Genomic DNA, 27,924 nt, shown 5'->3' with positions numbered 1-27,924 from the left:
CACAAGCCAATTAAATCTCTTCAGACATGGAGAGATCTGCCAAATGTAAATCTCAGTCTGGTCAGAAATCTACACAATCTCATGCTCAACATGTTGGAGCAGCAACAGTCTGCATGCTGGCAGCCTTCCACTCACTCACTCACTGTGAGTAAGGCCAGGGACTGATGCTCTTCAGCCCAGGAACACAAACAATCATCATTACAGCAAGTGCCATTAAGTTTGTTTTTGTCTGTACAACTAACTGGCATCATCGTTTGGGCTAGTTTCCAGAATGCTGAATATATTTTTAAACGTCCCATTTTATATGGGAAATAAACATATCCCTATACCAGAAAATACGGATTCATAGCGGCCACAACGTTCAAACTGAGGATTTATGAATCTGTACTGAAGAAAAAACTGCACCTTCTATTTAGTGGGTAGAAAGATTAAGTGTTTGTCTATTTCAGTCCTTTCCCAAGGTCAAATGATTCACCATCTTTTCTGAGCCAATTCTAAAGGCGGGATAATAAACGGCTGTAGACGTACCCCTGAGGTTTCAATACAGTGCAGTGTACTCCAAAAAAATAGCGTGAGGATGTGGCAGCACATCAGCGATTCAGCCCGTGTCCGCGCAAGACGCTCTCTGAGCAGTGGTCACCGGCATCGAATGTTCTCATGGCGCTAAGCGTGCAGTCGCAGGGGCAAACAGAGTGATAAGAAGAGGCACCACAGTAACATCCATTGTGCTGCAAGGACTGATGGACAAGACGGCACACAGAGACAGACACGTGCAAAAATCCATTCTCAAAGACACTTCATTACAAACACATTTGTATACAAAACAGAAAAAAATTGAAACTAGAAAAGACAAATTGTGAAACTACAGCGATCTCAAGACGGCATTGTGTTTGTGCTCCATTGACCCTGGCCTTGGAAATCATTAATTTCAATCAAGGGCCTGAGCTCCTGTTTGCAGAGTCTGAGAAGAATCAAATAAGACGTGGAAGTCTCCCGGGAGCCTTCCCACCACATCGGCCTCGCCTCCAAGAGGACAGAGGACAGGGGAAAGGGGACAGAGGACAGAGGAGAGGGGACAGGGGACAGAGGACAGGGGACAGAGGACAGAGGAGAGAGGACAGGGGACAGAGGAGAGAGGACAGAGGAGAGAGGAGAGAGGAGAGAGGAGAGGGGACAGAGGACAGGGGACAGAGGAGAGAGGAGAGAGGAGAGGGGACAGAGGACAGAGGACAGGGGACAGGGGACAGAGGACAGAGGACAGGGGACAGATGAGAGAGGACAGGGGACAGGGGACAGAGGAGAGGACAGAGGACAGGGGACAGAGGACAGAGGACAGGGGACAGGGGACAGAGGACAGGAGACAGAGGACAGGGGACAGGGGACAGAGGACAGGAGACAGAGGACAGAGGACAGAGGACAGGGGACAGTACACAGCCCTCTCCTCTTCAAGGCTTAGAGTACCATGACAGCACTTTTATATTAATAAAAAAAAGTCTTTGATTTGTGCTTTTTGTAGATCCAGCATGAAAAATCTGTCTTCTGAACAGAGAGAAAATTGAGTTCTCTGCAGCAGCTTATTCATTCCTGGATAGAGGTAGAAGTCGGGCCGCAGGTGGTGTAATGACTAGACCGCCCTTCAACTGGAGGACCTGTGCTCAAGGCCCCGTATCAGCAAGCCTCTGCCCTGCTGAAGTGTCCCTGACCAAGACAATGAATCCCTACCAGCACCAGGGCTGCTGCTATGCAGCTAAGCCTGACCTCCCAGTGGAGGTTGGCTGGTGAAAAAATATTTTTTCTACAGGGATCAGTAAAGTACAGCATTATTATTAAATGCAAATGTCTCAACATTCAGGAGAGTCAGCAGGATTTATGTGTAGCACTCACAAGCTCAAATGTGTGTTCCATTTCCAAACACTGATGGAAATGCACTAGCGCCCTCCAGTGTGGGAAATAATTGAGAAGTTAAATATACTTTGTTTACATCTTTGCTTATTTCTTATGTGCTGTTAGATGCAAAGAGTGATGCATTACAATCACTTGGAGTGCCTTAATTTCTACAGTATATCAGTAAAACTTTTAACATCAGGATTGTATAGAAGCATTATGTTATTAGTGTAAACAGGATTACCATAATGACTTGAGCCATCTGAGAATCTGTCAGACACTTCTAGCTCCGGTTACAGTCCCTTTTTGCACTAGTAGTGCAAGTGCCAGTTACTAAATATACAGTCACAGTTCCTGCACACACACACACACACACACACACACACACACACGTGCAAACACACACACACACACAAAAGAGCCTCAGATGTTTTATATCAACCTCCTCTCTATCTAAGTAACAAATACTGAACAGACATTGGGATTAAAGTGAATGACTCATATCTTAACAGGATTGTGCTTTTGATTGCATCTCACCAGGTTGAGACAAGGATGTCATTATATAGCCCATCAACATAGCCATCAGTGTTGTCTGAGAGGACACAGAAGGACAGATAGTGCATCTTCCCATTCTGTAGGTCACTGCTATAGGGCAACAGTCAACGATGACTTCATTCAGTCCAAACTAGGGATTTAATTAGGGCACTATGAAATCGATTTAAAATGTTCTTTCTTTCTTTCTTTCCCAGATATGGGTTTTTGTATATTTTTAAGCATCTCAACTTCCAAAAATGCATGCATTTCTAATAGTGTTACTATTACTCAATATAGTAAATTATCTTTGATTATTGTGAGCACTGACATTGTGTGGCTGGTCGTGCCTAAAAAAAGTCTTGTATCTGCACAAACACAAGATTTATTTATATACACTTTCCAAAACAATGCAACAAATTGATTTATAAAAAGGTAAAACAATAACAAATAAAACCATTAACAAAACATACATGATATTAAGTAAAACAGAGCTCCATAACAGCACACAACAACAAAAATTAAACAGGTAAAAACATAACTAAGCCCTAAGACTATCTAAGACATATCATCAAAGAACAGAGGCAACATTAGGTTAATAATTAACTGTTAGATGAAAATACACCCATACACATCAAGCAGAAAACGTCACACAGGAACTGTTCAGAAGTGTCACGAAAAGTTTGAAAGTCACTAGATTTGCATAGGTATGAGTAATGCCATGTTGATTATGCAAAATTTTGCTTCCATCCTACTGACAAAGACTAAATACACATCATGGGATTCTACAACCCCTGGTTCAGCTTCTCCACACTGGTGGCTGGTAGTTTTAGTGTTGATTTTACTGATTACTCTCAAGGCTTGGATCAATCTAGCTTCTACCTCAGGCTTCTCCCAAGTAAAAAATGTCTCACATATTGTATTTGGAGCACTGGTGCTGGAAAAGAATTAAGAGCAGCAACCAAATTTTAAGATCAAACAACCTTTTTTTTCTGGAATACGTTATTAATGGAATTTGCCATCAGCTCAGCACATTTACTATGAAATTTCTTGTTTTATGATTGTTGACCTATGATGTGGTATGGGCATTAGGATAATATTTTATGGGGAATAGGATTTGAATGTCAATGGTGATTTAGATTCCTCTTAACAATTCTCTTCTCTATAGCAATATTTTAATATCAAGATTTTAAAACAATTACATTTTAATATATTTTTGATGGAAAAGCATCACTTCACTTCCACCTAGTTCCTACATTAACTAATTCAAATAAAACTTTTACAATACTTTATTTTTGCCATTATGCTTCTATGGACATAGTCTATTTTAGCTAGGTTTAAAGCATAGATAGTTTAGCTCTAATGTGATGTCATGGTCTGTCTTTTTATTAGATGTATTATAGTAGGTGTGCTGCAAGTATATTCCATGTTGACGTCTGAATTCCATTTTAAAACCCAGATTCCATGATTCAATCTACTATTTCCACCAAACAGAAAACCATCTATACCTCAGGCCATCTATTTCAGGAAAACATCATCCTTGTAGAACTAAAACTGTCACTATCATGCGTATTGAATATTAATTGTAAAGAAAGAAACAAAGCTCTCAGGTAAGCAATCCTCCTGCAAGTGCAATCCCTTATGTATCATGAGCTAAAAAGCTGGATCAGTGAAAATGACAGAGCAGCCTTTGTTTTGACCAAACTGCGTTCCGTCCATTAATCAGCCAGCTGAAAGGATGAGGTAATGGGAATATGCATCCTAACTGGATCAGGATGCGGGACACTGTGGCAGGGGTCACGATTCAGGAAGTACTTACCAGGCTGGAGGTGAGGGAGGGGTCCGACTTTCCGAGGTTCGTGGAGCGCATGCGGACCAGGTTGGAGGTCTCAGGCGGCTGCCACGCCTGCTGCAGGTTGGTGTTCAGCAGGAGGTACTGTCCTGCAGAGCAACAGTGTGACGTTCAGTTGAAAAGTGATAGAAAGACATTGACCAAAACACATGCAGCTGTCAACGTGGTTTGCCGTAGTACTATCCATCCAAAGTATGTCATTAAGGCAAGGCAAGGCAAGGCAGCTTTATTTGTATAGCACATTTCATACACTGGGGCAATTCAAAGTGCTTTAAGGAACATTAAGGAACAATAGAAGTCCCACCCTCCACTATCCCCAGATGTACTATAAAGGGAGTGAATGGGGATAGAGCAGAGGTCAAATGACATAACAGTAAGGTAAGATAATCCTAGCTGTCCACTCGCTTTAGCTGTACAGAGCTGAAGCCCCTCATGTCAACTGTGTCTGGGCAGGCAGGGCAGCAAAGGGTTAAATTAGACCAGAGTGAAAGTAAGCCCATTAAGAGATCACACTGACAATCCCGACATTACACAACCACAGCCCCGACACAGCTCGAGCTCAGATGAAGGACATGAAACGGAAGAAGCACCCGACAAGTTTCATGCGAGTAACATATGGAATATGAGGATATTAAGTGTCAAGCAGCAAAAGGCGGCGGCCAAATTCAGCTCCCAGTGTTGGTAGCTAGATGGCAGCAAGTGTTCAGATGCCACTTCATCTATCCATCCACTTTCACCTCTGTCTCACATTCTGATATGTGTGGATTCCACACAGAGCCCCGAGGCAAAACAAAGATTAAAACATGTCAGAAGATTAGCAGTGCGGACATCTGGATTAGCAGATCTTAGTGTAACGCCGACTGCTCCGCGAATTGAAAAATCTTTCTTAGAAGTGTCTTCATCTCTCATCCACATGTGTATATTTCCATTTCCTGTTGAAGGAAGCCCAGCAGGAGGCAGAGAGAGGAGGATTAACCGTCTTGGCCTAGTGGAGGAGGAGGAGACAAGTAGACTGTACTCATAACACATGAGTGAATATCTCTAGTCCATGTGGCCTAAAGCAGGTATGTCTTTACATCGGTTGTGTTGGGCTTCTGTAAACTTAGGGACTTGGGGAATTTAGGGATCAGGGTTAGGATCCTGCTATACATCTAAAGAGAGCTAGTGCTGAATAACAGGCTTGTCAGTTAGGACAAGATAGACCAAGTTGGGATCAGACACAATGAATGGAGGGTGGACAGATGAGTCGTATGCCCCATTTAGTTGGCAGAGAATAACTCTACAGTTTTATTATCTTTAGTAAGACAAAGTTGGTCAGGGTAGAGGATAGGGGGCAGAGGTTAAAATCGCGCCAGAGATAGCCATGAAAGCTTTGGGATTTTGTGTCAACAGCCACCTGATCATAGTGAAAAAGCCACAAAAAAAAAAAAAAATATGAATACATGAAGGATCTAATCTGGTCTTCCATACATTCCTATTAAAAAAATGGCAAAATGAAACACATGGTACAGGCGCTGCTCTCTTGACTGCCTCCTTGATTTTAGAGCCCAATTCAAATGGGTGAACCAGGTCACAGTTAGGACTCAAAACAAATAGCAGCACCTCTCATTTTGTTTAAGCATTTATAAATTCACAAATAGCCACTTTTAAAGAATGTTTTCCAATTTCCAAACTTCCATCCCTGTCAAACATAAAAGAAAGTGTCATAGCCAGGCAGCTTACTAAGTTTCATAATTCAAATCATATTTATGTCGTTCTCCACTCTCTGAGACAGCTCTAATAAAGGCAAACACATGACTTGCTATTAGCCACAGACCTGGGCTAGTGAAATAACACAGCTAAAAACATTCAACATGAACACTGTTAAGTTTTTCTTTCAACTTTCTTCTCCTCTGTGTAGACAAGACTGTAAGCCTCAGTATGGCACCTAATCAGGAAGAGCTCTATTGATACTTCATATCTTTCTGCCTGGTGTGTCATAGTATATTGTATATGCTCGCAGTTGCATCCTGAGCCTTACGGTAAAAATCAAGAGAACTGTGGGGGGAACAAACAGGATGAGGGGGGAAAATTGTGGTCCTTCCTTCCTTACCGGCAAATACTCTCCTCACTAGAGCCCATCACTTCCCAGCAAAAAGGAAATCTCTATTGAGGGACTGTTCAACAAGGTAACGCTTTTTAATTTCAGCCCAGTTGAAGGCCGGGTATTTGCAAGGTCAGCAGGGTGCAAATCTCCCCGCTCCCCACCCGGCCTTGTGCAGACGCCCCTGTGGAAAGCAGAATCATGACTGGAAATATAAACGGACAAATCAACAATTTTCACAAAATGCCGCTTTTCTACTGGGTTTGATACACAGTTGAATTTGCCATTTTAAATGATATTACCTCACGTCCTGCGTTAGTGTTTGGCATTCGTTTTTCCATTCTAAACTAAGGATTAGATGCATTACTGTCATTAAAGTTGTATTAGGATTTTTTTTTAGGGACCCCATTTTCATATAAAGGGCCACACTTGTAGTCCCGACCCCAAGGTTTGGAAACTCTGGGGGTTGTGCCTTTCTTTTCTTGTGCAAAGCAAATTAAGCGGTATGTTCTGATTGAAGGATACGTTTCTCTGATTCTGTCACTTTCAACTTTTGTGTTTGATGTTAGAATGTTATAGCCTGTCTTTTTGTGATTGTTTAGAAATTTGCATATACCTGTGTAGCTAATGTACATATTTAAACTATTAAAGTACCTTTCAAAATATGTGCCTGCAGGTACTGAGCTATTTTGAATTTAATAAAAGCAAGAAACACAGTCTCAATCCAGTCTCAATCAATGAAAGGCTCATTTCATGTTAATGTTGGTCTGTGTATCCGTTTGCTTGATGGTAGAAAGGTCGGCATTTTTATCAGTGAGGCTTAAAGTCCTCCATATACACCTCACAAGGGAAAACAAACAGTTCTTCAACGTCCCACAACAGCCCATAGCCATGAGGTCCTCCCACATTTTTGACTGGGAGCCAACTTGGCCAAAGTCACTGTGGGAGAGCCGTGCATACCGAACTATCCAAACACATCCAAAATGATTTTTAAAAAAGGCATTTAAATATAGCTTTTATATTCCATTTGTCATTAAAGCTCTCCGTGGTTGAAAGCAATCAACTTTTTTTCAAATGGATTCGCACAGCTTTTGAGAAAATTTGGAAAAGAGTAAGCTATTCAAAATTGGTTCCAACTATATCGCTGCTCCAGTTTGTCATATTTTTAATAGTTGTTTGTTAGAAGAAGGGTTCCCAAGAATGTGGAGGGAGGCAAAGTTGTGCCTTCACCTAAGTATCACAAAGTATCACAAGTATCACAGCCTTCAACAGTACAAACAGTAGACCAACCAGCTTGCCTCCGATCCTACGTACAGTGTTTGAAAGTATTATATTTGAGCAAATACAACACTACTTTGATTTAGTTTAACTATCAATTCACAACATGCTTACAGGAAGGAGCACTCTGCCTGCTCAGCCATGCTTCAGGTGTCTGATGACTGGCTCAGCAAAATGGATCATGGAAACTTAGTGGCTGCACTAATGCTGGATTTAAGCGCTGCTTTGATGTTATTGATCATAACCTACTGATAAACAAACTTAAATGCTATGGATTTTGTGACACTGCCATCTTGTGGACAAAAAGCTACCGGTCCTGGTCCATTGACAATATAGTTATGACGATGGGCAGAGGTGTAGCAATGGCTAAAAAATTTCTCATTGCATCTCACAAAACATATTACCCTGCTGGTTGTTAAATCTCTAGTTCTTTGCCATCTACTTTACTGAGCTCAGCAGTTTTGTTATCAGCTGCTAAAAAATACCTGCAAGTTACACTTAGTGCAGAGCAGCAGCTATGTCAGCGCTCAGCTGTTCAATGAGAGCGAGCAGAGAAACAGTGCATGCCCGTTTGTCTTGGTTACTAGTTGAAAAACACTGCTTAGGCAAATCTTCCAGTTCAGAAATATAATCTCCAGTCAGCACCAACTGTTATTTTCAAACATGTGCATTTTATTGCTCACTCACACTGTCACAATACTAGAATGACCAGCTAGGATCTGATATCATTACCCAGACCTAGAATCAACTTCCTCAAAAGGGCCGTCATTTACAGAGCAACCACACAATGGATGCAGTGTCACCAGCACTAGCACATAACCAGGTGAGGTTGTAAACAGGATGTCAGTCAATTATTTCAATTTTCTGATCTTATTTTTACCATATATATTGCTTATTTCTCTCACTCTCCATTATTTTTTTCTATCTGTTGTAATTTGTGATTTGTATTATCTATTGTTGACTTTGTCCTGTGTTTTTTGTTAGACCCCAGGAAGACTAGTTACCACTGTGTGTGGTAGCTAATGGGGATCCTAACATAACAAGAAAACAATCTCCCAGTCTGCCTGAGAGCACCTTGGGATCCCCTAGGAGGAGCTAGAAGAAGTTGCTGGGAAAAAAGGCCGTCTGGGCTGCTCTGCTGCCCTGTTGCCACAACAACCCTGACCCAGATAAGCAGAAAATGGATGGTTGGATTTACATATGATCAAAGGCTATTTTTTAGGTCTTAACTTACAGACTTGGTAGCCTAAACGAACCAAATGAATGAACAAATCTGGAGTCATTTTCTTGAGAAATATTGACTGATTTTTTTTGTCACTAAATTAAAAATGACCCTTAGCTTGTTTATCATACCAAACACACTCCACTACTGGTGCTTCAGTGAAACTTGCCGTGCCTCAAAGATCCACAAGGACACCTCAGGACTCCTCAAGAACTCTGTAGCTGGTTGAGTTCTCTGATGGGATTTGGGTGTGCTTGGACTTTCGAAATCCAATAGAATTAGCATAAATATATAAGCATGTACATTTTTCATTGATATTATGTATTTTTTCGCATGTTACTTATGTTAGGGTAAAGGTTGTATGCATTTGATAGTATTCTGTCTAGCCACCCAATGCTACCAAGACATGAAGAATTGATCTGGGAAAAATCATCACAGGAAAGCTCTGGTATTACTGAGTTTAACTGCAGCTGTCGCATTTTACAGTACAGTTGTTGGGTTCCTTGAGGAATCCTTTGTTTTTAGCGCCGGGTTTAAGAACCAGGTCTATGGCCACTGTTCATCAAAACAGACTTTCTGTAACTGAACACAGTCATACTATTTCCCCTATTTGAAGTAGAGCATTCGATATTGTTCAAAGAGAAACCGAGGCATGCTGCCAACTTGCTGGTCCCACAAGGAGCCTTGGACGAGTGTGGCAGAAAGCAGAGAGTTTATGATTATTTATGATTACTTGCATGGTAGCATTCAGCTTGTGTTTAGGGTTTAACCACAGCAAGGAAAAAAACAAACAATAAGACAGTAACAAAAAGCAGCTGTTATGGTGGTAACTTTCCCAACCCCACAGTAAGCCTGCAAAAACAGTGGTATAGGGCTGATGCAGTTATTGTTTATACTTCACCAAATCTGCCTTAATCTGTACAACACCCTAAAATAGGGAGGCCATGCATACATACCAACATACCCATCCCATGGTAGTCCCAGACTTTACCTGTGAGCGCGCCCCCTAGGCTCTTTCTTCGGACGTGCTTCCCATCCTCACTGAGGTGTCGCTTAAACTTCAGCGCAGGATTGAATCCGCGAGTCAACTCTGGGTTGCTGGACTTCCTGAAGGGTATGGAGGGAGGGTATAGGATGTTGTCCAACTAGAGGGAACGACAGAAAGAAAAGCAAGTAGGTTAGGGGATCAACTTGAAGATTCTGAAGCTAGAGTTTTGTAGTCATGAACAAAACAAATCTCAGGTCATGATCGTGTACAATACCAGATTTTTTTTAAACCAGGCCATCAGAGGTCCCTAAGGTGATGCGGCACTACAGCATATTCCCCTCCCACCACTTTTCTCACGCCCCTTCTCTCCAATCCACTATCTCCCAGTAGAATTCTATTCTTTAATCCACCCATCAGTGCCACATCAGACTACTCTCTAGCAAAATTGACCAAATTCTCCAAAATCACTCCATAATTAAGAGGGCAGGGATTAAAACAAACAAGGCAACATTAAACACGTCGTTCCCCACGAATGGTCCCCATCTGGGTCAATCAATAACAAATATCACCTTGTTCCTGTGCTGCAGTTCCCCCTTGGGCCAATCAGTGTCATTCTGAATGCTGGGAAGCAGCAGTGAGATGCATCATTTTATGTCAAAACTGGATCAGTGGTGTCTGAGATGATGAACCCTTGGGCTTATCAGTGTCATTTTCAAAATATGAGAACACAGCGGTGAGATGCATCATTCCGACAACTTTGGGCAAAATACACTGAGTAAACAAGCATTGTAGCGCCCCAGGACAGTCTCTTTAACTACTCGACCAATCTGCCTCAAAATCAGTCACAGAACTATATTAAGAGAAAACAAATATGCTATATTAGTGAGAAAAGTAGAGCAAATACAGTATTCAACTGCCTACATCAGGGAACATGGCAGGTTACAAATACAATACATTACACACAATGACACATTAAACCAGCCTCGCCCATTGTATTCCCAGAAGATAATGAGCTTCCATGAAGCTCTGACTACATAACAATGCCCAGTGGTGAGGAAGAGGCCCTCCCAGAGAATACAAACACATACATGGCTCAGAGTGTGTGTTTTCTGGAGGGAAACACCCTCTGTTGTTTTTTTCTGTGGGATGATTCATGATCCCAGTACAGGCACAGAGAACTAACAGTGAAACAGATCTGTGTAGAGCGTCCTGAACTCTCAATGAATGTAGAGACCCAGAGCCAGGGACGCTATGGGAGACTGACATGTGAGACATTACTATGGGCCACAAGAGAACTCAAATATAATAAGACTGAGTCTGAGAACAAATGGTACAAAATGAAAGTGATGCTCAGTGGCTGAAACCAATATACCAAGGTCCTTACTGTAGGAACATGTCACTTAATAAAGCCTATAGCTGTGGAATCACAAAGTCATCAGTATACTATAGGCAAGAACTTGATACCTAACCAGGCAATCACAGGCTGATCAACTGATCAACCCATGACACTAAAACAGTGTCGTTCATTGTTGAAAAATACTGTAGCGTTTATGGCAAGAACGGATGTTACTGTGCATGTTTACCATCAGTGTCCCTCTGTCTGACATGTAGCAGTGAGTTTACGCCTAGAGCGGAGGAGCTGCAGTGAAACATAATGTGTGAAGGGAGAAGGAACAGGATGCCAAAGCGCCTGTAGATAAGTCAGAAAAATTCAAAGGAAATAAAAATCAAGATTATACACCATGTTTCAGTCAAGGGCAGCAACTAGCGATTATTTTGGTAATACATTTATCTGTATCTCAAGTTTCGATTCCTGTGGGCGGACAAGTGTCCATGCCCGACACCAGAATGTCACTTAATTGGGCAAATAGGGAAACTCTATAAGGTCTCAATTAGTGGGGATGGGACACTCCTCTGTTGCAGCCCCACTGTGTGATATAGCCTGATAATGGGTGTATTTTTTTTTTTTTACATGAAAATTTTGCCTAGTTTAGCTTTAACTACTCATTGTAGAAATGTTACACTATTTCTGCAACAATCTCACAATGAGAAGACTTTCTGTTTTTAAACTTAGATTTTGTGACCCTTCTATAATTTCTGAAAACCACAAACCAGAGCCCTATTAACAACTCTAGGGATTAATTCATTGAGTCGGGGGAGAATGCATTTTCTCTAAAACATGCCTTAGCAGAGACATCAATTTCATTCATCGTGAGGTGCCAAACACATGCTCACATTGTTATGGAAAAAACAAGATGGCTTAATAGTATATGCCCACAGAGGAAATTTGTTTTCATTATATAATGGAAGGCTACAGAGAGACTGAGATAAAAGGGGAGACACAGAGAGAATACTTTCCATATGTGCATATCTGTTGTAATGTAGGGAGGGATCAACCCAACCTGAATACTGTCACACTGAAGAGGGCCTGAACTAGGGATTTGCATATCAGCTGAAGCAGGACAAGATGACATCACTGTGGCGTGGGCACAAGCTCTTTTTAGACAAAGGAACCCGCCTAAAATTAATCTTGTTAAAACTGTATGCACAATATTATCAAATGTTTAGTCAACATTATCTCATGTAATCTCTGCCTGACTGCTTATTATGTAACTGTAATGAACTGACTTCTTTAAATTAGCGAAAATAGTTTTAAGTTTATCTTGGACTGGGACTTTTGTTGTCGATCATTAGCCACAACAACAACATAATAGCACCTCTACCTTTGACAGACTTGATACAATTATTACAACGAAGTCATTGTTGAATGGCAATTCAGCCTGTCTTGACAACTGATCCTAGCACATATTAAGCCCAATAAAAGCAAATTGAGTCATAATACACCCAGAATGCACTGCGTGAATGATTCATACTCTGACCTCACCAGCTAGTATTTAGGCAATAAACATCTCTGCCTCAACAGGTAGAGATGAAGACCTGTGATAGCCAAATGTTGCACATTTGTCTTGTAAATGATTCATAGGAAACCCCAGAGTTTCAGAAAAACATATATTCTCTCCATAGACAAACACCATGTTGTAAACAATATGAAAAGTTAGAAACCTTTGACCTAAATGAAAATCAGCAGGATTTTGGGCCTATTTTAAGATCAGGTGTTTTAAGGCAAATACATTCAGATTAATCACACTGATAAGGGATGGACGGAGGATTACGTAATTTATAAGGAAACAGATAATAACTAAGCAATGACCCCTTAAGCAGCTTAGGGAGATGCTGTAAAAACAATCACTGGTAAACTTCCCCATCATCCAGGCAACCAGAAACATCTGGCTCCAAACAAACATTCTCAGATTATCATATGGACCGTCTGAACACCATGCAACATGAGGCGAAGGGGAGCCATGAGGCCAATTTGACGAGGATTTCTGTAGCAGCAAGTTAAACTCATTCAAGTATTAAAGTAAAGTATTATAAAGAATGCAGGCTGTTTACTTTGTTTCACCATTCAGCAACCCCTGCTGATATTTACCAGTCATATTATGCTTCAGTAAAGCAGAAATATTACACATTTAACCTTTAAGCCTTGCAATCCTATTCACTTTTTGCTTTCCCCTTCATGAGTCAATTGATGAAGCATAATGGAGTCTGAGCATGTCAAAAAAAGGGAAGTGTGTTCACAACCATCCAGTCCTGTCCTGATCACTAAACCCATGTTGCCCATCGTAGGCCTACTGTATTTGAATTTAAACAAACTTCATGAGCCAGCCTGACAGTAAGCTCTATTACTAAAATATATTAGACAAGTCTCTGCCAGTCCAAACATATCTGCATTGCTTTTTCGAGGGGGGTGTCAGCCCATTTAATGCTCATTTGATTACATTGGCAGTACTGCAGTAAGCCAACAGTAATTTCCTTTCCGTACCTGCTCTGCTGCACGGCAGGCAGTAGACACATGCAGCAGTGTTGGCAGCTGCCGGTGCCCTTTCACCTACCGTTCCTTTCTCCCCGTGCCACAGAGCCGCACTGAGATCCTGTATGCAAGACCGAACTTGACCTGCCCCTCCTTCCCTCCATCCTCTTTTCCACCCAGAGTAGACAGTACCAACAATCCTTTGTTGTCAAAGCAAAGAGCAGACATTGGTCCTTTCATGACCAAGACAGGTGAATGAAAGTAGGTGAACGGCACAACATGGGAAGCCGGTTGTGTTTACCAACTCAAAGACGAGGCTACCTTAACCATAATATGGACTGTAGCAACATAGAATTACAGTAAGACGACGGGCTGGCAGACAGTGGCGTAACCAATAACCAATCACTCATGTGACTGAACTTGAGTCGATTTTTAGAGTAATGCTACTTATTCAGTTATTTTTTAGACAACTGCTTTATTTCTACAGAGTAATTTTTCAATTATTTACTGTTAACAACTTGACAACAAACTTGAAGTTTAAGTAGTAAATACAAGATTTACAGTAAACAACACTGACAGTAAATAATCACTTTACAGTTACGAATTACTAAGTGATATTATAGCTCTGTTGACCTAAAATAACCTCGAGCTGATCTGACCAATCAAAATATTTGCAAAGACCATGCAAAAAATGGTAATATGATTTTGTTTTTCTTGTTTTGTTTTGTTTAATTTAGAGGGGGAGCTATATTGAAACAATTTGGATAGACTATTAGATTGTTAGAGCAATAGAGATATGCACAGAGTCGTTCTTATTTTGATTATACCCATTTGCTTTTTGAAGAAAAGACTGAAAGGAAAAAAATATAAAATTATCAAATGAATGTTACCACCATTTATTTCTTGAATTATGATTTCCTTCCAATATTTTGCAGTGGTATTTTACATGTGTGTGATTGTCAAATGAAGAGCAAGTGTGCTGGCCACAGCACCCTCCAGGTAAATGGCTTGTCTAAGAGCCAACACAGAGCAGCCAGAGTGTTATCACAGGATCAGCGGAAACAAGGATTGAGAAATACAGAGGCAAACAGAGAGAGTGTGTGTGTGTGTGTGTGTGTGTGTGTGTGTGTGTGTGTGTGTGTGTGTGTGTGTGTGTGTGTGGGGAGGAGGGTCAAAGAGATTGAAAAAAGAGAAAGAGCCAAAAAAAAACAGAAATTCAATAAGAATGATGAAACATCTAAACTTAAGTTAGCTCATGGAGGAGAGGGAGTGAGTCCAGGGTATCATGGATGAGACTGATAACAGACAGAGGAAACACTGTGGAGTCTTTATTCCTGCTGCTGACCTCGACCAGCTGAGCCTAAAGAGACTAAATGCACTGGATGAAGGGAAAGACACTGCAGAGAGGCTTACTCTGCACCGGTATATACACAAACAGAGTCTACAACTACCCATGTAGGCACATTAAGGAGCAATTAGATAGTACAGTGGCTGGATCCACTACACTGACAAACAAAGGGACAGAACCGCAAAAGAGCACTGATCATATTCTACACAGGCAGATACAGGGAGAAAATAGCAAAAAGCAAGGCTGCACACAGGGACACCATCACTAATGTCAAGTAATACCCAAACAGTTAAAACCAAGGGAAACTCTGTGGTATTCAGAGAAAAATTAAGTACAATTTCAATGGCTTTCTCCAACAAGAGACATGCAGTCCAAGACAACCACATTACCGGCTGCTCCAAAGAGAGACATCAAAGTATTTAAGTTCTACAGGACTAAATGATGCTGATTAAAGACATTAAGGAAAATAATTGTTAATCTATGATTATTGTTTTTAATCAAGGTACAAGGTTGCTCGCGAGCAAGCTTCCATATGACAAAACTGAAGAGGGATGAGCCACGATTTCCACATGAAACACAAACCTGTAGGAGTTGTACAAAGGGCCAAACAACCAATCTATTCACACCATGGGATATTCATCCTCTTTGTTGGTTTTGTGGGGAAGTGTTGTTTATCATTTCATCGAGATGGATGAAAGGAACCTTTTACAAGTGGGAACAAATTGTTACTAGTGCCTTTCATTGGTTGCTAAGACACAGTGAATACACATTTATAACATGAAGGGGGACCACATACATCAAGAGGCAACGCACCTTTCTAGTTAACGCTGTCCTCGCTTGTTTAATACTTCGCTCATCACTCTCCCTGACGTTTTTTCTCTATCACAGTATTACATGGATTAGCAGTAATCAAATCAAACCTCCTCATTACATAGCATACCCAAAGGCTTTTCACTATTGTCAAGTTAACATAATTGCTTAGGCATCTAAAATCATAGACTCAGCTGAGCATTTTTCAATAATGTGATCAGCCTATAACGGCTCAGATTGGTGATTGAAATGATGCATTGTACCCAGACTTTCTAATGACAACCGCACATCATGTAAAAGTGCACAGTAAGCATAAATAGTAAAATCCCAATATAGCACTGTGTTTAACAGATTGTTCTTATGGCTGCCTGATAGAGCTAGCCTATCAATGTGTAAATAAAACAGGTTTTGTTCAAACAGTAATTACATCTTAGTGTGTGTTTGACGACTGAGGTGCTGACTCACCTATTGCCACTGGTATCACATGAAAAGCTTTTCATTGCTGCAGCATAGGCTCTGCCTTCTGTCTAATATATTAAACTGAAACACAGAAGCAGAAATGCCAAAAAATAACCTTTAAAAAAAAGAGAGATCTGTTAAAGGGCTAATAGTTGGCTCCTCCAACTTTTGCCTCCCATTCAATAGTGGCAAGTAGGCCATCCTTCTGGGCTAATCATGGGCTCAATTCCAACGAATCCACCGAGCCTGGTGGCATACTGAAAGGACCTGGGATCAGCATTTTCTCTCACTGACGGCACTAGATCATACGACCCTACTCAGACCCAGACAACACAGTTTATCACTACCAAGGTAGTGGCTTGGTAGTGATAGTTTGCTCATTAAACATAAAGAAATGTATCTACATGTCATGGCAATATGTATAGGGATCACAAGTGTGTGGGATGCTGTGTGTGTTTCGTGTGTGTGTGTGTGTGTGTGTGTGTGTGTGTGTGTGTGTGTGTGTGTGTGTGTGTGTGTGTGTGTTTGCCTATATATGGACGGCAGGAAACCCACATGGAGTTGTTATGGGATAATAGAAACTGTCATTGACAGCACAAGTAGCAAATAAACAGCTCAAGGCCATCTTTTATAGATGGTACATCTCTGCTACTTTACTGGTTAGAAACAATATTGTGACTGCTCTGAAATCTAGTCAACATTGTGCTGCTGTTGTTGTAGACATTTCTAAAGCCTTGGGTATAGTTGATCATTCCCCCTGCTATTACAGAGACTTCCATTCTCTGGCATAGATAGATCCTATAGCCTGTGGTTTGCTACAAAACTACTGTACCTGTCAGACAGATTTCAGTGTGTTGTCGGGTGATCTGTGATTTTTGAACATAACTAAGGAGTTCCCCAAGGCTCAAAATTAAGTCCAATTTTGTTCACTATGTACATTAATGACATTGTCTCATCCATAAATACTGGTAACGTACATCTCTATACTGATGACACAGTTCTCTACTCTTACACTGCTTCTAAAGACCTGGCAATCAAAAACCTCATTCTCCAACTTGTGCTGAATATTGATAATTATGATTGTGTCATGCAATTCTGATTAATTACAATGACATGCAGATCAGTGCTCTAAATTGTTTTTAAATTGAGAGAGTCCCTCAATATAAATATTTGGGTACATGGATCTCGATGACAAATGATGCCTTGGCCAAAAAATTGAGACTGAAGCTTAGCTTTTTGTATAGAAACATGGCTTGCTTCCCCCTGTTCTGTAGATTGAAGACTGTAGAAGCAACCTTTCTCTGTTTTGGACTATGGTGATGCAATTTATAGACATGAAGCAGTCTCCACCTTTAAGCCCCTAAATGCTGTCTAGTTTTATAACGGGAGATGCCTATGTTACTCATTACTGTATTTTATATCAAAAAGTGTACTGGCCGACTCTTTATGTGAGAAGACATCAGTATTGGTTTTTGATTTTTGATTTGTTTTTGATTGTTTATAAAGCGGTTCTCCAAAATTACCATTGCATCTTATGTCAGTTATTGATTGGAGAGATCGATTTATCAGACCCACTCTCAGGACTGGCTAATGCTCCAGGTTGCCCGTGTTTGCACTGACCTGGGAAACTCATATTTTAGATTTTGTGATCCATCCTGGAGCCAGCTGCAGCATACACTGAAGCTTAATGTCTTGGCTGTGATGGGTCAATTCACAAAATCTGATAAAGTACCTGATTAACTTAAATTGAGAATGTTATATTTCATGTTTGTTTCATGTTTTAATTGATAATAGTAAATGTCCTATAAATTGGTTGATTATGTGGTTGTTTGTGTTTCTCTCTATATATGTGAACTTCTCACTTGTGAAAGGGAGAGCCCCCATCCCTCAGTGTGTGTTGTGAGTATCAAATAAAGGTGAAATTAAAATGAAAAGTGGATGAGCAAATTCAAGATGATAGCATTTGCATCAAGGAGTGAGGGTGCCTGCCTGCCTACATGTTCCGTTCCACTAAACTCCTTCAGCAATCAACAGCAGCACAACCCGGTAAGGATGACATAACAAGTACCTGCATACATTTTCCATAATACTTGAAAGTGCAGTCACTGTCAACTGTCCACAACCGGTTCTGAGCAGGGCTGTGTGTTGGAAACTTTCTGTGCGTGGGTGTACGCGTGTGTGTGTGCGTGTGTGTGTGTGTGCATATCTTAATTTAGAAGTCGCCTTCTCAGTTAAGACTAATGCTGCTTAGACTGTACAAAAAATAATTTTAAGCACTATCTGCTACATACATGATATTAGTGTTCATAATGATTAAAAATTGTTAAAATAATCGTGCTGTATGCCTATTGGAAGCTTAGACAATAGACATAATGACTAAAACAGCAAAACTGGTAATGGGGCCCTATTAGAGGTATGAGAAGCTTGAGTCATTTGAACAGTCATATCAATTCACCAATAACTCTGTTGATAGATTGAGTGATTTTCCCCTTCACCCCTTCAATCTCAGAGTGTGTCCAGATTATCACACATCAACATGTCTAACATCATGACCTAGAACCCAAGCCTTCATTAGCTGCATGATTTCTGTGCCTCTTTGGTGCCAACTTCAGCAGCTCAGCACTCCATCTCACGTTCCCATGTCTCCCTTGACACCAGACACGAGTCCGTCTCTCACTTGCACACAGACACACATATTTCAATTACTGTACTTGTGAGGACATCGCCCCGACTTACTTTGATTCACTAACCACTAAACATCTAACACCAACTCTAACCCTAAAATAGCCATTTTTCAAAGTAATGGACATCATCACTGTTGGATTTACTTCATCCTGCTATCGCTTTAAGAACATTTCTCACAATTGGGAAATTGCTTCTCATGAGGAAGTACAACAAGAGAGATGCAATACATACATGCACAACTTGCTACATTCAACAGAGCATGCACACAGAAACATTCACATGCACACACACACACACACAGCTGCGAAACCTATTGCTGGTGCTGCCTCTGCAACCCCAGAATAGCCGCAGACTACCAAGGTAGTGGTAACATGAGAGAAGGCACTACACAGCACATGTGGTACAGCTTATAATAACATCTCACCTCAAAACAAATTTAAGTAAGAAACAAACGTATGTGACAACAGAACACAACATGGTCGAAAATGGTTTAAAAAAATGCAATAATAATAATAACTTTATTTATGTAGAAAATAAGGCTAAAAAGTGCTTTACAGAGACAAGGAGGTAAGGCAGAGGCAAAAGGCAAAAGCACAGTACAGAATCATACTCCTTTATCTGTAGTCCAGTCTTTCCTGTCTCTCTCCACTTTCAGCTTGCTAATAAAAAAAAAAGGCAGAAAATGCCCAAAAAAATAATCTTAAAGGAAGATTCTGAGTAGCCTATATTAATGAGAACATTTGTATTTTGAGTTTCTTGGCTTCACGTAGCAAATTTGTGCATAAACCTCAAGAATTCAACCGTTATTAGTCTTGGTTTGACTCCTTTGCCTAAATCCTCCCCAGAGAAATGGGTACACACAAGTTTAATATGATTTTGATCCACTTAGAATTTTTCTCAGTATATTTTTGTAATTTCTGGAATGTCCCTCCAAAATGTAATTATTGTGACAAGATTGATTGTTTTTTGTTATTGTGAGAAGGCACCACAACCCATTACACTACTCAGATGACTTATCGGAATTGGATCTTAAATCACCTACATCTTTTGAGTGATCTGTAGGCTTGTTTTGAGGTCGATATATCTGTTATTTCATCTAGTCTTTTGTTGAATAAGTCCATGAGCATTTAGCCAAACTGTTGTTGGATAACACAACAAGCCACACACCTGGGGAATGGTAAAATAATCTCGTCTACAGTGATTTTTTGACTCCCGTCCAAGTTAGAGGTGAACTTTGAAACAACAGAGGACAACACAACCGATATCAGCAGCAGAATAATAAATATGGTAACTGCTATGATGATCCAGAGGCTTTCCTCTCCCAGTCTCTCCCAGTCTCCCAAGCAAAGAGCTGCAACACTGTGAGAAAGTTCCACAAAAAGATCCCATCACGTGGTCTCATGGGCTACTTTTTAGAGCAGCGGCATCGGGAGTAAAATGTTTCAGCGGTGACGACATGGATGATACACTATGAATAAACCCACAGCGACAACGGCTGAAGACAGATGGAGGAGAACTGGATTGTGGTTTCCATTAACTAAACACTGAAAACCAAGCCGTTTTTTCCTCCTCTCCAGAGAACAATGTCTGATAAACACGTCTGGCAGCTAAGGGAGCACGGCAGACTGTTGGGGAACTGCAGTTTAAACAACTGGGCCCAGTGGAGAGAGTGTGCTAACATCATGTTGACAGTGCCGTCCCTGCTGTGGAGAGTGTTACGTAACAGGAGGGATGAGGCACGCTGACCCCGGTGTCATATTGCTGACATAAGCAGGAACATACACACAGCTTCAAAAGACCATCAGCCAAGTATAAATACCCAATTCAGAGCTTCTACCTAGGACTTATGTGATAGGTTACACTATATCTATAATCAATTGGGGTGTGACTATGCATTATTTCCTATTCCAATGCAATGTGTTATCTTCAAGTCATATGGTCATTATTACAATATTCATTCACCATATTCTACTAACTACTAAAGGCAAAGCATAATGAGAGTTGGACGCCTTCTACATCTGTGTACTGAACTCAATGAACCCCAGAGATAGTGAACATTTTCACGGTTCTCTTTCTCAGGGTCGGCTGCAGTAGAGCAAACTACGCTCGGGCCGACCTTGTCACCGAACATCTGTCTTCTTCAACTCTCCCCCAGTTCCAGTCTGGGCAGTATATCTCTCTGTCTTCTGTCTTTGCACTGAGGACCTCAATGTTTACTCAAGAAAATAGTACACTTGAGTTCAGGAGCTCAAATCCAAATAACCCCGCGTGAACTATATTCTCCAGGGGGGTGCTCCACATTTCAGTAGGGCTGGACACCCTGGTGTTCTCCTTATACTGACAACGACGTCCATTCTTTTGCTAAAAAAAATAGGATCTTTAGCAGGGTTTGAGTACTTGAATCGTGTGTGTTCTCAGAGGGGAATTCAGTTTCCTGTGTTGACATGAGCCAATGTTGGCTGAAATACAGGCGTTTCGGGCATCATGGTGGCTCAGTGGTCTAAGGCACGTTCCATGTAAACACGACGTCCCGGGTTTGAATCCGGCCCAGGACCTTTGTCACATGTCATCCCCGTCTCTCTCCCAGTCTTTCCTGTGTCTCTCAACTTTAGACTCTCTCATAAATGTGAAAATGCCAAAAAAAAAACAATCTTAAAAAAAAAAACTTTCCTTCAGCCAGTTCAACCAATAAACTATTTTAAATAGTTATCTTGAACATGTTATGAATTAAACCATGCATCATTTCCTCTGTCAAGGAGGTTATGTTTTCGCCCCCGTTTGTTTGTCTTGCTGTCAGCAGGATCTCTCAAAAACTTAAGAACAGATTTCCATGAAATTTGGTGTACAGATAGGCCTTGGGCCAAGGAACTTTTTTTTTTTCAGTTTTGGTGGTGATTCGGATCTAGGATGTCCACCAGGAAAACACAAAGTAATGGAGTGACCAGGACACGTTCCTTAAAACATGGTGCGTCTTACTCAGTGACCATTTAAGTTCATGTTTTGTATCTTAAATCCAGCCATATTAATGAGCTATCACATCAAACTAGCTTTTTTCTTCAGAATTCTGATATGAGATCAGCTAGTGTTAATAACAGCTAGAATGTGCAAGATACATTTGCCAAACTCAACATTGGATCTTTTAGTTCTTCAGCTGTTGGAAAGAAATGAAGTCAGATGATAATATGATAGTAGTAATAGTTCAAGAAGGAGAACAAATATTATTGTCATTTGTTTTGTGTTTATTTTCCCAGTTGTTTGCCTCAATAACCTCATTAACTCTGTTTTGTATGAAATGCCTACAGTGCTGTGGGGACAATGTGTGGCTGCTGCTGGTCTTAATCCATATGAGACTGATCTATAAACAGCAATAGGCTGAAGGGAAAACATTGATTATGGACTACTTTCTGTTCCTGTTTCTGTTCTTTACTTCTGTACTTTCAAAATCTGATTCCCTTGGTACTTCATTACCACCATAATATGTTCACTTTTAAATTCAACACAGGCTGCAATTAAAATACGTTTCGCCTAGTGAAAAGGACTTCTCATTCTCAAGAGTTAAACCTAAAATATTTTTCTGTGTTTCCTTTTCTTTCTTTATATGTCCCCGATGAGGATGTATAGAAATCTACCTCTCTTCACCATAAAATGAAATTTGATGAGGGACAATAAGCTGTGATGACATAATGACGCATTACTAATTCACAAGCAAATAAAAACGCAGAGCTGAGCAAATCAAAATCTCATTACACACAAAGCAAGACAAGCACAATCATACTTTTATTCACCCTACTACCTTTTGCTAAACCATCTAATTGCCAAGTGTCAACTGTTGACAACTGTCTCTTACCTTGCTTCCCTCCGAAGATGTACATTCACTTCTACTTAAATTCCGACGCAGAGGCATTTTGATTTTTCTATCAATATACTTTACTTCCCGTATCACTTTGAGCGTTCAGTCATCACAGACAGTGCTGATTAGTCCCAGACATGCACATAAAGGACAGGGTAAAAAGTCAGAAATCAAAGCTAGATCCTGGGATGACACTGCCCACCAAAGGAGTGAGAAGAGTCTTAACCGGATTGTGTTAATCCTCTTAGCCACAAACCATACACTGAGCCCTGGATGTCCCTTTAGTCAGCCTGCTGAAGGAAATGGCTGCTTATTTAGGGGCATAGCATAGGGGATGGTTAAACATTGTCAAATTGTCAAACAAAAGCAAATATTGATACGCAAGTACTGATGTAAAGCTTGTCAGTTGCTCCTCCAACTTCAGAAAATAAACCTCCAGGGAATAAGCCAATTTGCCAGCCACAGATTATGTCAGATTGAGAGGGACAGTGGAAAGGAGACAGACAGAAATAGTCACTGACTTGTCTCGGTTGGCAAGATATTTTGCATATGTAAATTACTCAAAAGGATATTCATAATGTTAACAAGACAAGGTCGATGTTCAGTCCATCGTATAGGATGAACAAACACAGTCAAGATCAGTAGCCACACTTGACCCTTAAACAACCTTATATATTAGCCTACAAATGCTGGTTTTGTGTCTGGTCCCTATTGCAATTTGTATGTATGGAAGATCAATTAATAAATCAGACTCACAAAAGCCAACGTGACTTGAGTTGTAAAGAATATTCTCATATGGCTCCATTGTTAAAAACAGAGAGATAGTTTGGGACTGCAGATGAGCTGTTCTGATCTCTGAATGAGATGTGCATTCATGATCAGCTAGATAATAAAGGAAACGGCAAATAAAACATGTTGAAAATGATTTTACGTTATACAGTAATTTCTAATGGTTTAAAATGATTATAAAAGGTATTTATCATCATCATGTCGAGTCCCCTGGGGCAACTCGGGCTCTTGAGATGACACCTCTCCACACATCCCGGTCCAGCATGCCAGAACGCAGTTCATCAGTGCTGGCATAGCCAGTGTCTTTCTTCAGCACGTCCATTATGTTATCCTCCTAGCACCACGTGTGGCTTTACCATGCATGGGTTCCCAGAGGACAAGTTTTGAAGCGATGAGGTCAGGATGGCGCACGCTATGGCTGGCAAGCCTCAGTCTCCTTTGACGCATCTTTGTGGTCACCGGCGGTATTTATATGCTAGGCTGATATACCATTTGTTGTTACACTAAAGGAACTAAAACCAAATTCACTAACAGAAACAGACATATAAAAAAAATGTTCACAATGTAAGCAATGTAATGATTTTTGTTTTATTTTACTGAAGCCTTGTTTTAACAAGCGAGTCTCTCTCCACCAGAGCCAGTCCTCATATGCTAAACATCCAGACCAGATGAACATGGTTTACATGACGTGAATATAACTAGAGAGGGTCCTGGTGAGATGTAGAACCTTATCTAGACACAGTAATTCAAATTCAACACAGCCTGCCAGCTTGTGCAAGAACCACCAGTAGACCAGTTAGCATTGCACTCAATCCAACAGAGCCTCCCGTTGGGATAACAATTATCACACCGGGTGCATTCAAGCCTTTAGGAGAGGGAAAACTGTAGGGCAGGGTGATGTGACGACAGTATCGGACATCAACGATGATTGACAGCCATTGTGATGGATGCTGAACATCGTGATGACAGATGACATCTAGCTTTCACTACCCCATTGCTGCAGTAACATATTGTTAGAGGATTGTTGGAAGTTTGGGGGCCATCTTTGTTTAGGTGGTGTTTTTTTTTGTGTTGTTTTTTGGCGGGGCTGTAGCGCAGTGTGTGCTGATGGTGTCGCCCACTTCATTCAAGTGTTTTGCCTCATGTAGAGTTAGAGTTAAAGCATGTCAGTTACTTTAAATAATAACCGGGGTGGGGGGGGTGTGTGTCTCTTAAATTTAGATTGTATGCTATCCCTCTTAGTCTTGTGCATGAAAGAAAGGATTATTTCAGTGGGATAATCTCATCCTGACTGCAAATGCATCCATCACCGTCTACAAGAGTCAAGTGATCTAGATGTCTGGGATGAACCATGCAACTTTGAACTCGGTATCAAACAAACATATTGCTGAAAAAATCCAGTGAGTACCGTAGTAAGTAGTTCACCTCTTGATACAGTGCATGGTGCTAAGTCGGGAAACACGGTTGTAACCGAGCCCGTCGGTACTGAGAGGTGATGTCATAGATAAGTTCTCAGAAGACTTTCCTTCTTTAACCCTACAGCAGCATGACATAAGTCAAAGGTCAGAGGTCCCTGATTAACCCTCCGGCAATGTCATGGGTCGGCTGCTCATCTGACCTGGCTTTGTGGTGTGTGGGCCCGTGATGTGTTTATTTAGCTCCACATAGTAGGCCACGTTACATCTACTGTTCTGGGACCAGCATAAGTGAGGTTATTGGAGATTAAGAGAGGTTATTTGAATAGAACTCCACTGACACTTCAAAAAGATCAGAAGAAAGGGTGAATGCAAGATGGGGACGGTCAAATTTAGAATTAGGGCTGACTCGTTCTAAAGACAATCTGGATTTTCTAATCTTATTTGAGCTATATGTGCCTTGAAATTCTGCTCATATTTTTTATGTGAAACAAATATAGAAAATGTAACAATAAAATTATATTAAATTAGCTGAATAGTAAAGGAAATACATGGAATTTCAGTAAAATAAATACAGTCCTGTGATGTAGAACAGTTCAGTTTGAGAGAGAATGAAATGAGAGACAAGACTTTGTCCTGTCCCCAAATATGTGATGTCATCTCTGTTGAGCTAATGGACTGTCCTTACTACTATAACAAAACTTATGAAACGTATGACCAAGTGATTAATCAATTATTTGACTCACGATGGAATCTTGTCTTATAAGTTCACCCTATCAGACAAAATGGTAAACCACAGCTATACAGCCTTTCTTGGATATTGCATCCAAGAAGTTATGAAGTGAAAAATGAGGAGTACCAGATGGATAATGTTGCACAGTTTTCAATGACAAAAACAAAACAGGTCGCCTCACCTATACAGCCTGAAGTCATGTTGTATGACACTTTAAGCTTTAAAGAAGGTTTGTGGGTCAGGGAAATGCTTGAGACCTTGAACACACCCTTGAACAGATCAAGTTGGATTAAACAACTCTTCATCATAGCCAGTCAAACCAGTCACACCACCTTATTAAATAAATTAGCAGGCTGAGACAAGATTATTGTCCCATCTATTCCCTGAATAAACGTGATGAGCACATCATCTTCTCTGAACAGACCAAACAACACTGCCAAGAGGGGCAATCAAATGACTCTCAGAGGTACACTTGACAGACAAATATCCACTTGACATTTGGCTTAAAACACTATTGTCACATAATGTCTTCAAAATTATGTTCTTGGCATCTGGAGGTGGTTTCCTTTCAACAAAGGCTGGATACATCAAACAGCAACTTTTTAGCTCCAAATGACTTCATGGAACATCAAACAACAGTGAATACACTTGTTAAAACGGAATGCATTAACTGTTTTCATATTGGAGGAGGACTCAGTCTGCATGTTGAATATGAGTGATGAATAGACTGAACGCATAAAATGTGAATTATCCTTCTGACTTCTTGCGCAAACCACCAAACATGAGCCAAGCCACTGTGCCTTTAATGTCAGTGTTAGCTCGTGCAGTGGGTGGCCACGAGAACCACTTTGTTTACAACTATTTTGACAACTGACCAAAATTAATCAGAGTTTGTCTTGGGGTTTACTGGCCTGGTAATTAAAGAAGGGATTAGACTGATACTGACACGCCTCACGACAACTCTCTCTCTCTCTCTCTCTCTGTGTGTGTGTGTGTGTGTGTGTGTGTGTGTGTGTGTGTGTGTGTGTGTGTGTGTGTGTTCCATCTTTGCCAAGTGTATTAAACGAGCATGCAAGCAACACCACTTGCACACACGTCACGCTATCTGCACAGTCGCATCTTGAACGGGCGAGGACAGCTGAGACGTTAAAACTGGCTCGTGCGCTTACCTTTTCGTCTTCGTCTCCCTCTTCCGCGCATTCTTCATTCTCTGACTTCTCCCCGTCATCTTCTGCAACGCTGTCGTCCTCTTGTCCCGCCGCCGAGGAGTGACTCACATCTCCAGAGACCTTGGTGTCCGGTAAAGCCGTAGTGCCTTCTCCCTCAGACAAGGTGTCTGAACCTGACGACGTGCGACTCACGCCGCTGCCAAATCTCTCGAAATCCTTCCGCTCCATAACACTAGGTCATCAACACCTGCAGAGGTAAAAAAAAAAAAAAAAAAATGCTCTTATGATGCAGTGCAGAACGTCAACAGAAAATACAACCGTTAAATACAATTTCAATGCACCTGTCCGGTAAAGTCATCTTCAATCACGAGTGCAAAGCAGGGTTTCACTCTTTGACCAAGCCATAAAGTAAAAAAAAGAATCACTGTCTTCGAAAATCAGTGATCGCAATAAAACGTCTATCGTCTCAGCTTATCGTGAGGTTCAGGCATAAGGGTGTCGAATCAAGTTAAAAGTTGTTTTGGTTCAGGTTTGACGCTGTTTACTTCCATGTCGTGCTGGCTCCATGCTGTGGAAGTCCCAAATGCTTTCATGATGTGCGAGCAACGCCTGCAGCCCAAACATAACCCCGCCCACACGGGGCGAAGGCGGACCATCAGGATGACTTCTGCAAGTGGGCAACTGTCAAACTGGAATAGTTTTTACCATCTTTCCATGCATGCACTCCATTTAGTGATAATAATCACTGATATGGGTATTGGATTGTACATGTACAATGTTCTGGTAAAGCACAATGGTAAGTTGAACTGCACTGCATGCAGAGATGGCTTTTTGGTCATTATTATTATTATTATTATTGTTTTAAAAGACAAATTCCCAGACTGGATGGGAAATGTGGGTGGACAAAGTGAATAAGTAACTCTCTCACCTCCCTCAACAACTATTTTGGAGGTGCCT

General features: G+C 40.9%; 1 protein-coding gene across 1 annotated transcript in view; it reads right to left on the bottom strand.

The window, feature by feature from the left end:
- mast4 (microtubule associated serine/threonine kinase family member 4) overlaps positions 1-27,443 on the bottom strand; it is a 96,154-nt gene extending 68,711 nt beyond the window's left edge. The window contains exons 1-4 of the mRNA XM_071524127.1: positions 27,309-27,443; positions 26,968-27,214; positions 9,837-9,995; positions 4,235-4,351 (exon numbers count right to left, since the gene is read on the bottom strand). Of these exons, the coding sequence (XP_071380228.1) occupies positions 4,235-4,351; positions 9,837-9,995; positions 26,968-27,195 (504 nt within the window). The 5' untranslated portion in view covers positions 27,196-27,214; positions 27,309-27,443. The remainder of the gene's footprint in view (positions 1-4,234; positions 4,352-9,836; positions 9,996-26,967; positions 27,215-27,308) is intronic.
- Positions 27,444-27,924: the final 481 nt, after the last annotated feature.

Source organism: Centroberyx affinis, unplaced genomic scaffold (genome assembly GCF_046629955.1).
Source record: "Centroberyx affinis isolate AG114_WGS23_722 - 3 ecotype Tasmania unplaced genomic scaffold, CSIRO-AGI_Caff_v1 ptg001151l_1, whole genome shotgun sequence".
Classification (NCBI taxonomy): domain Eukaryota; kingdom Metazoa; phylum Chordata; class Actinopteri; order Beryciformes; family Berycidae; genus Centroberyx; species Centroberyx affinis.
This window is presented reverse-complemented; position numbering and strand designations above follow the sequence as displayed.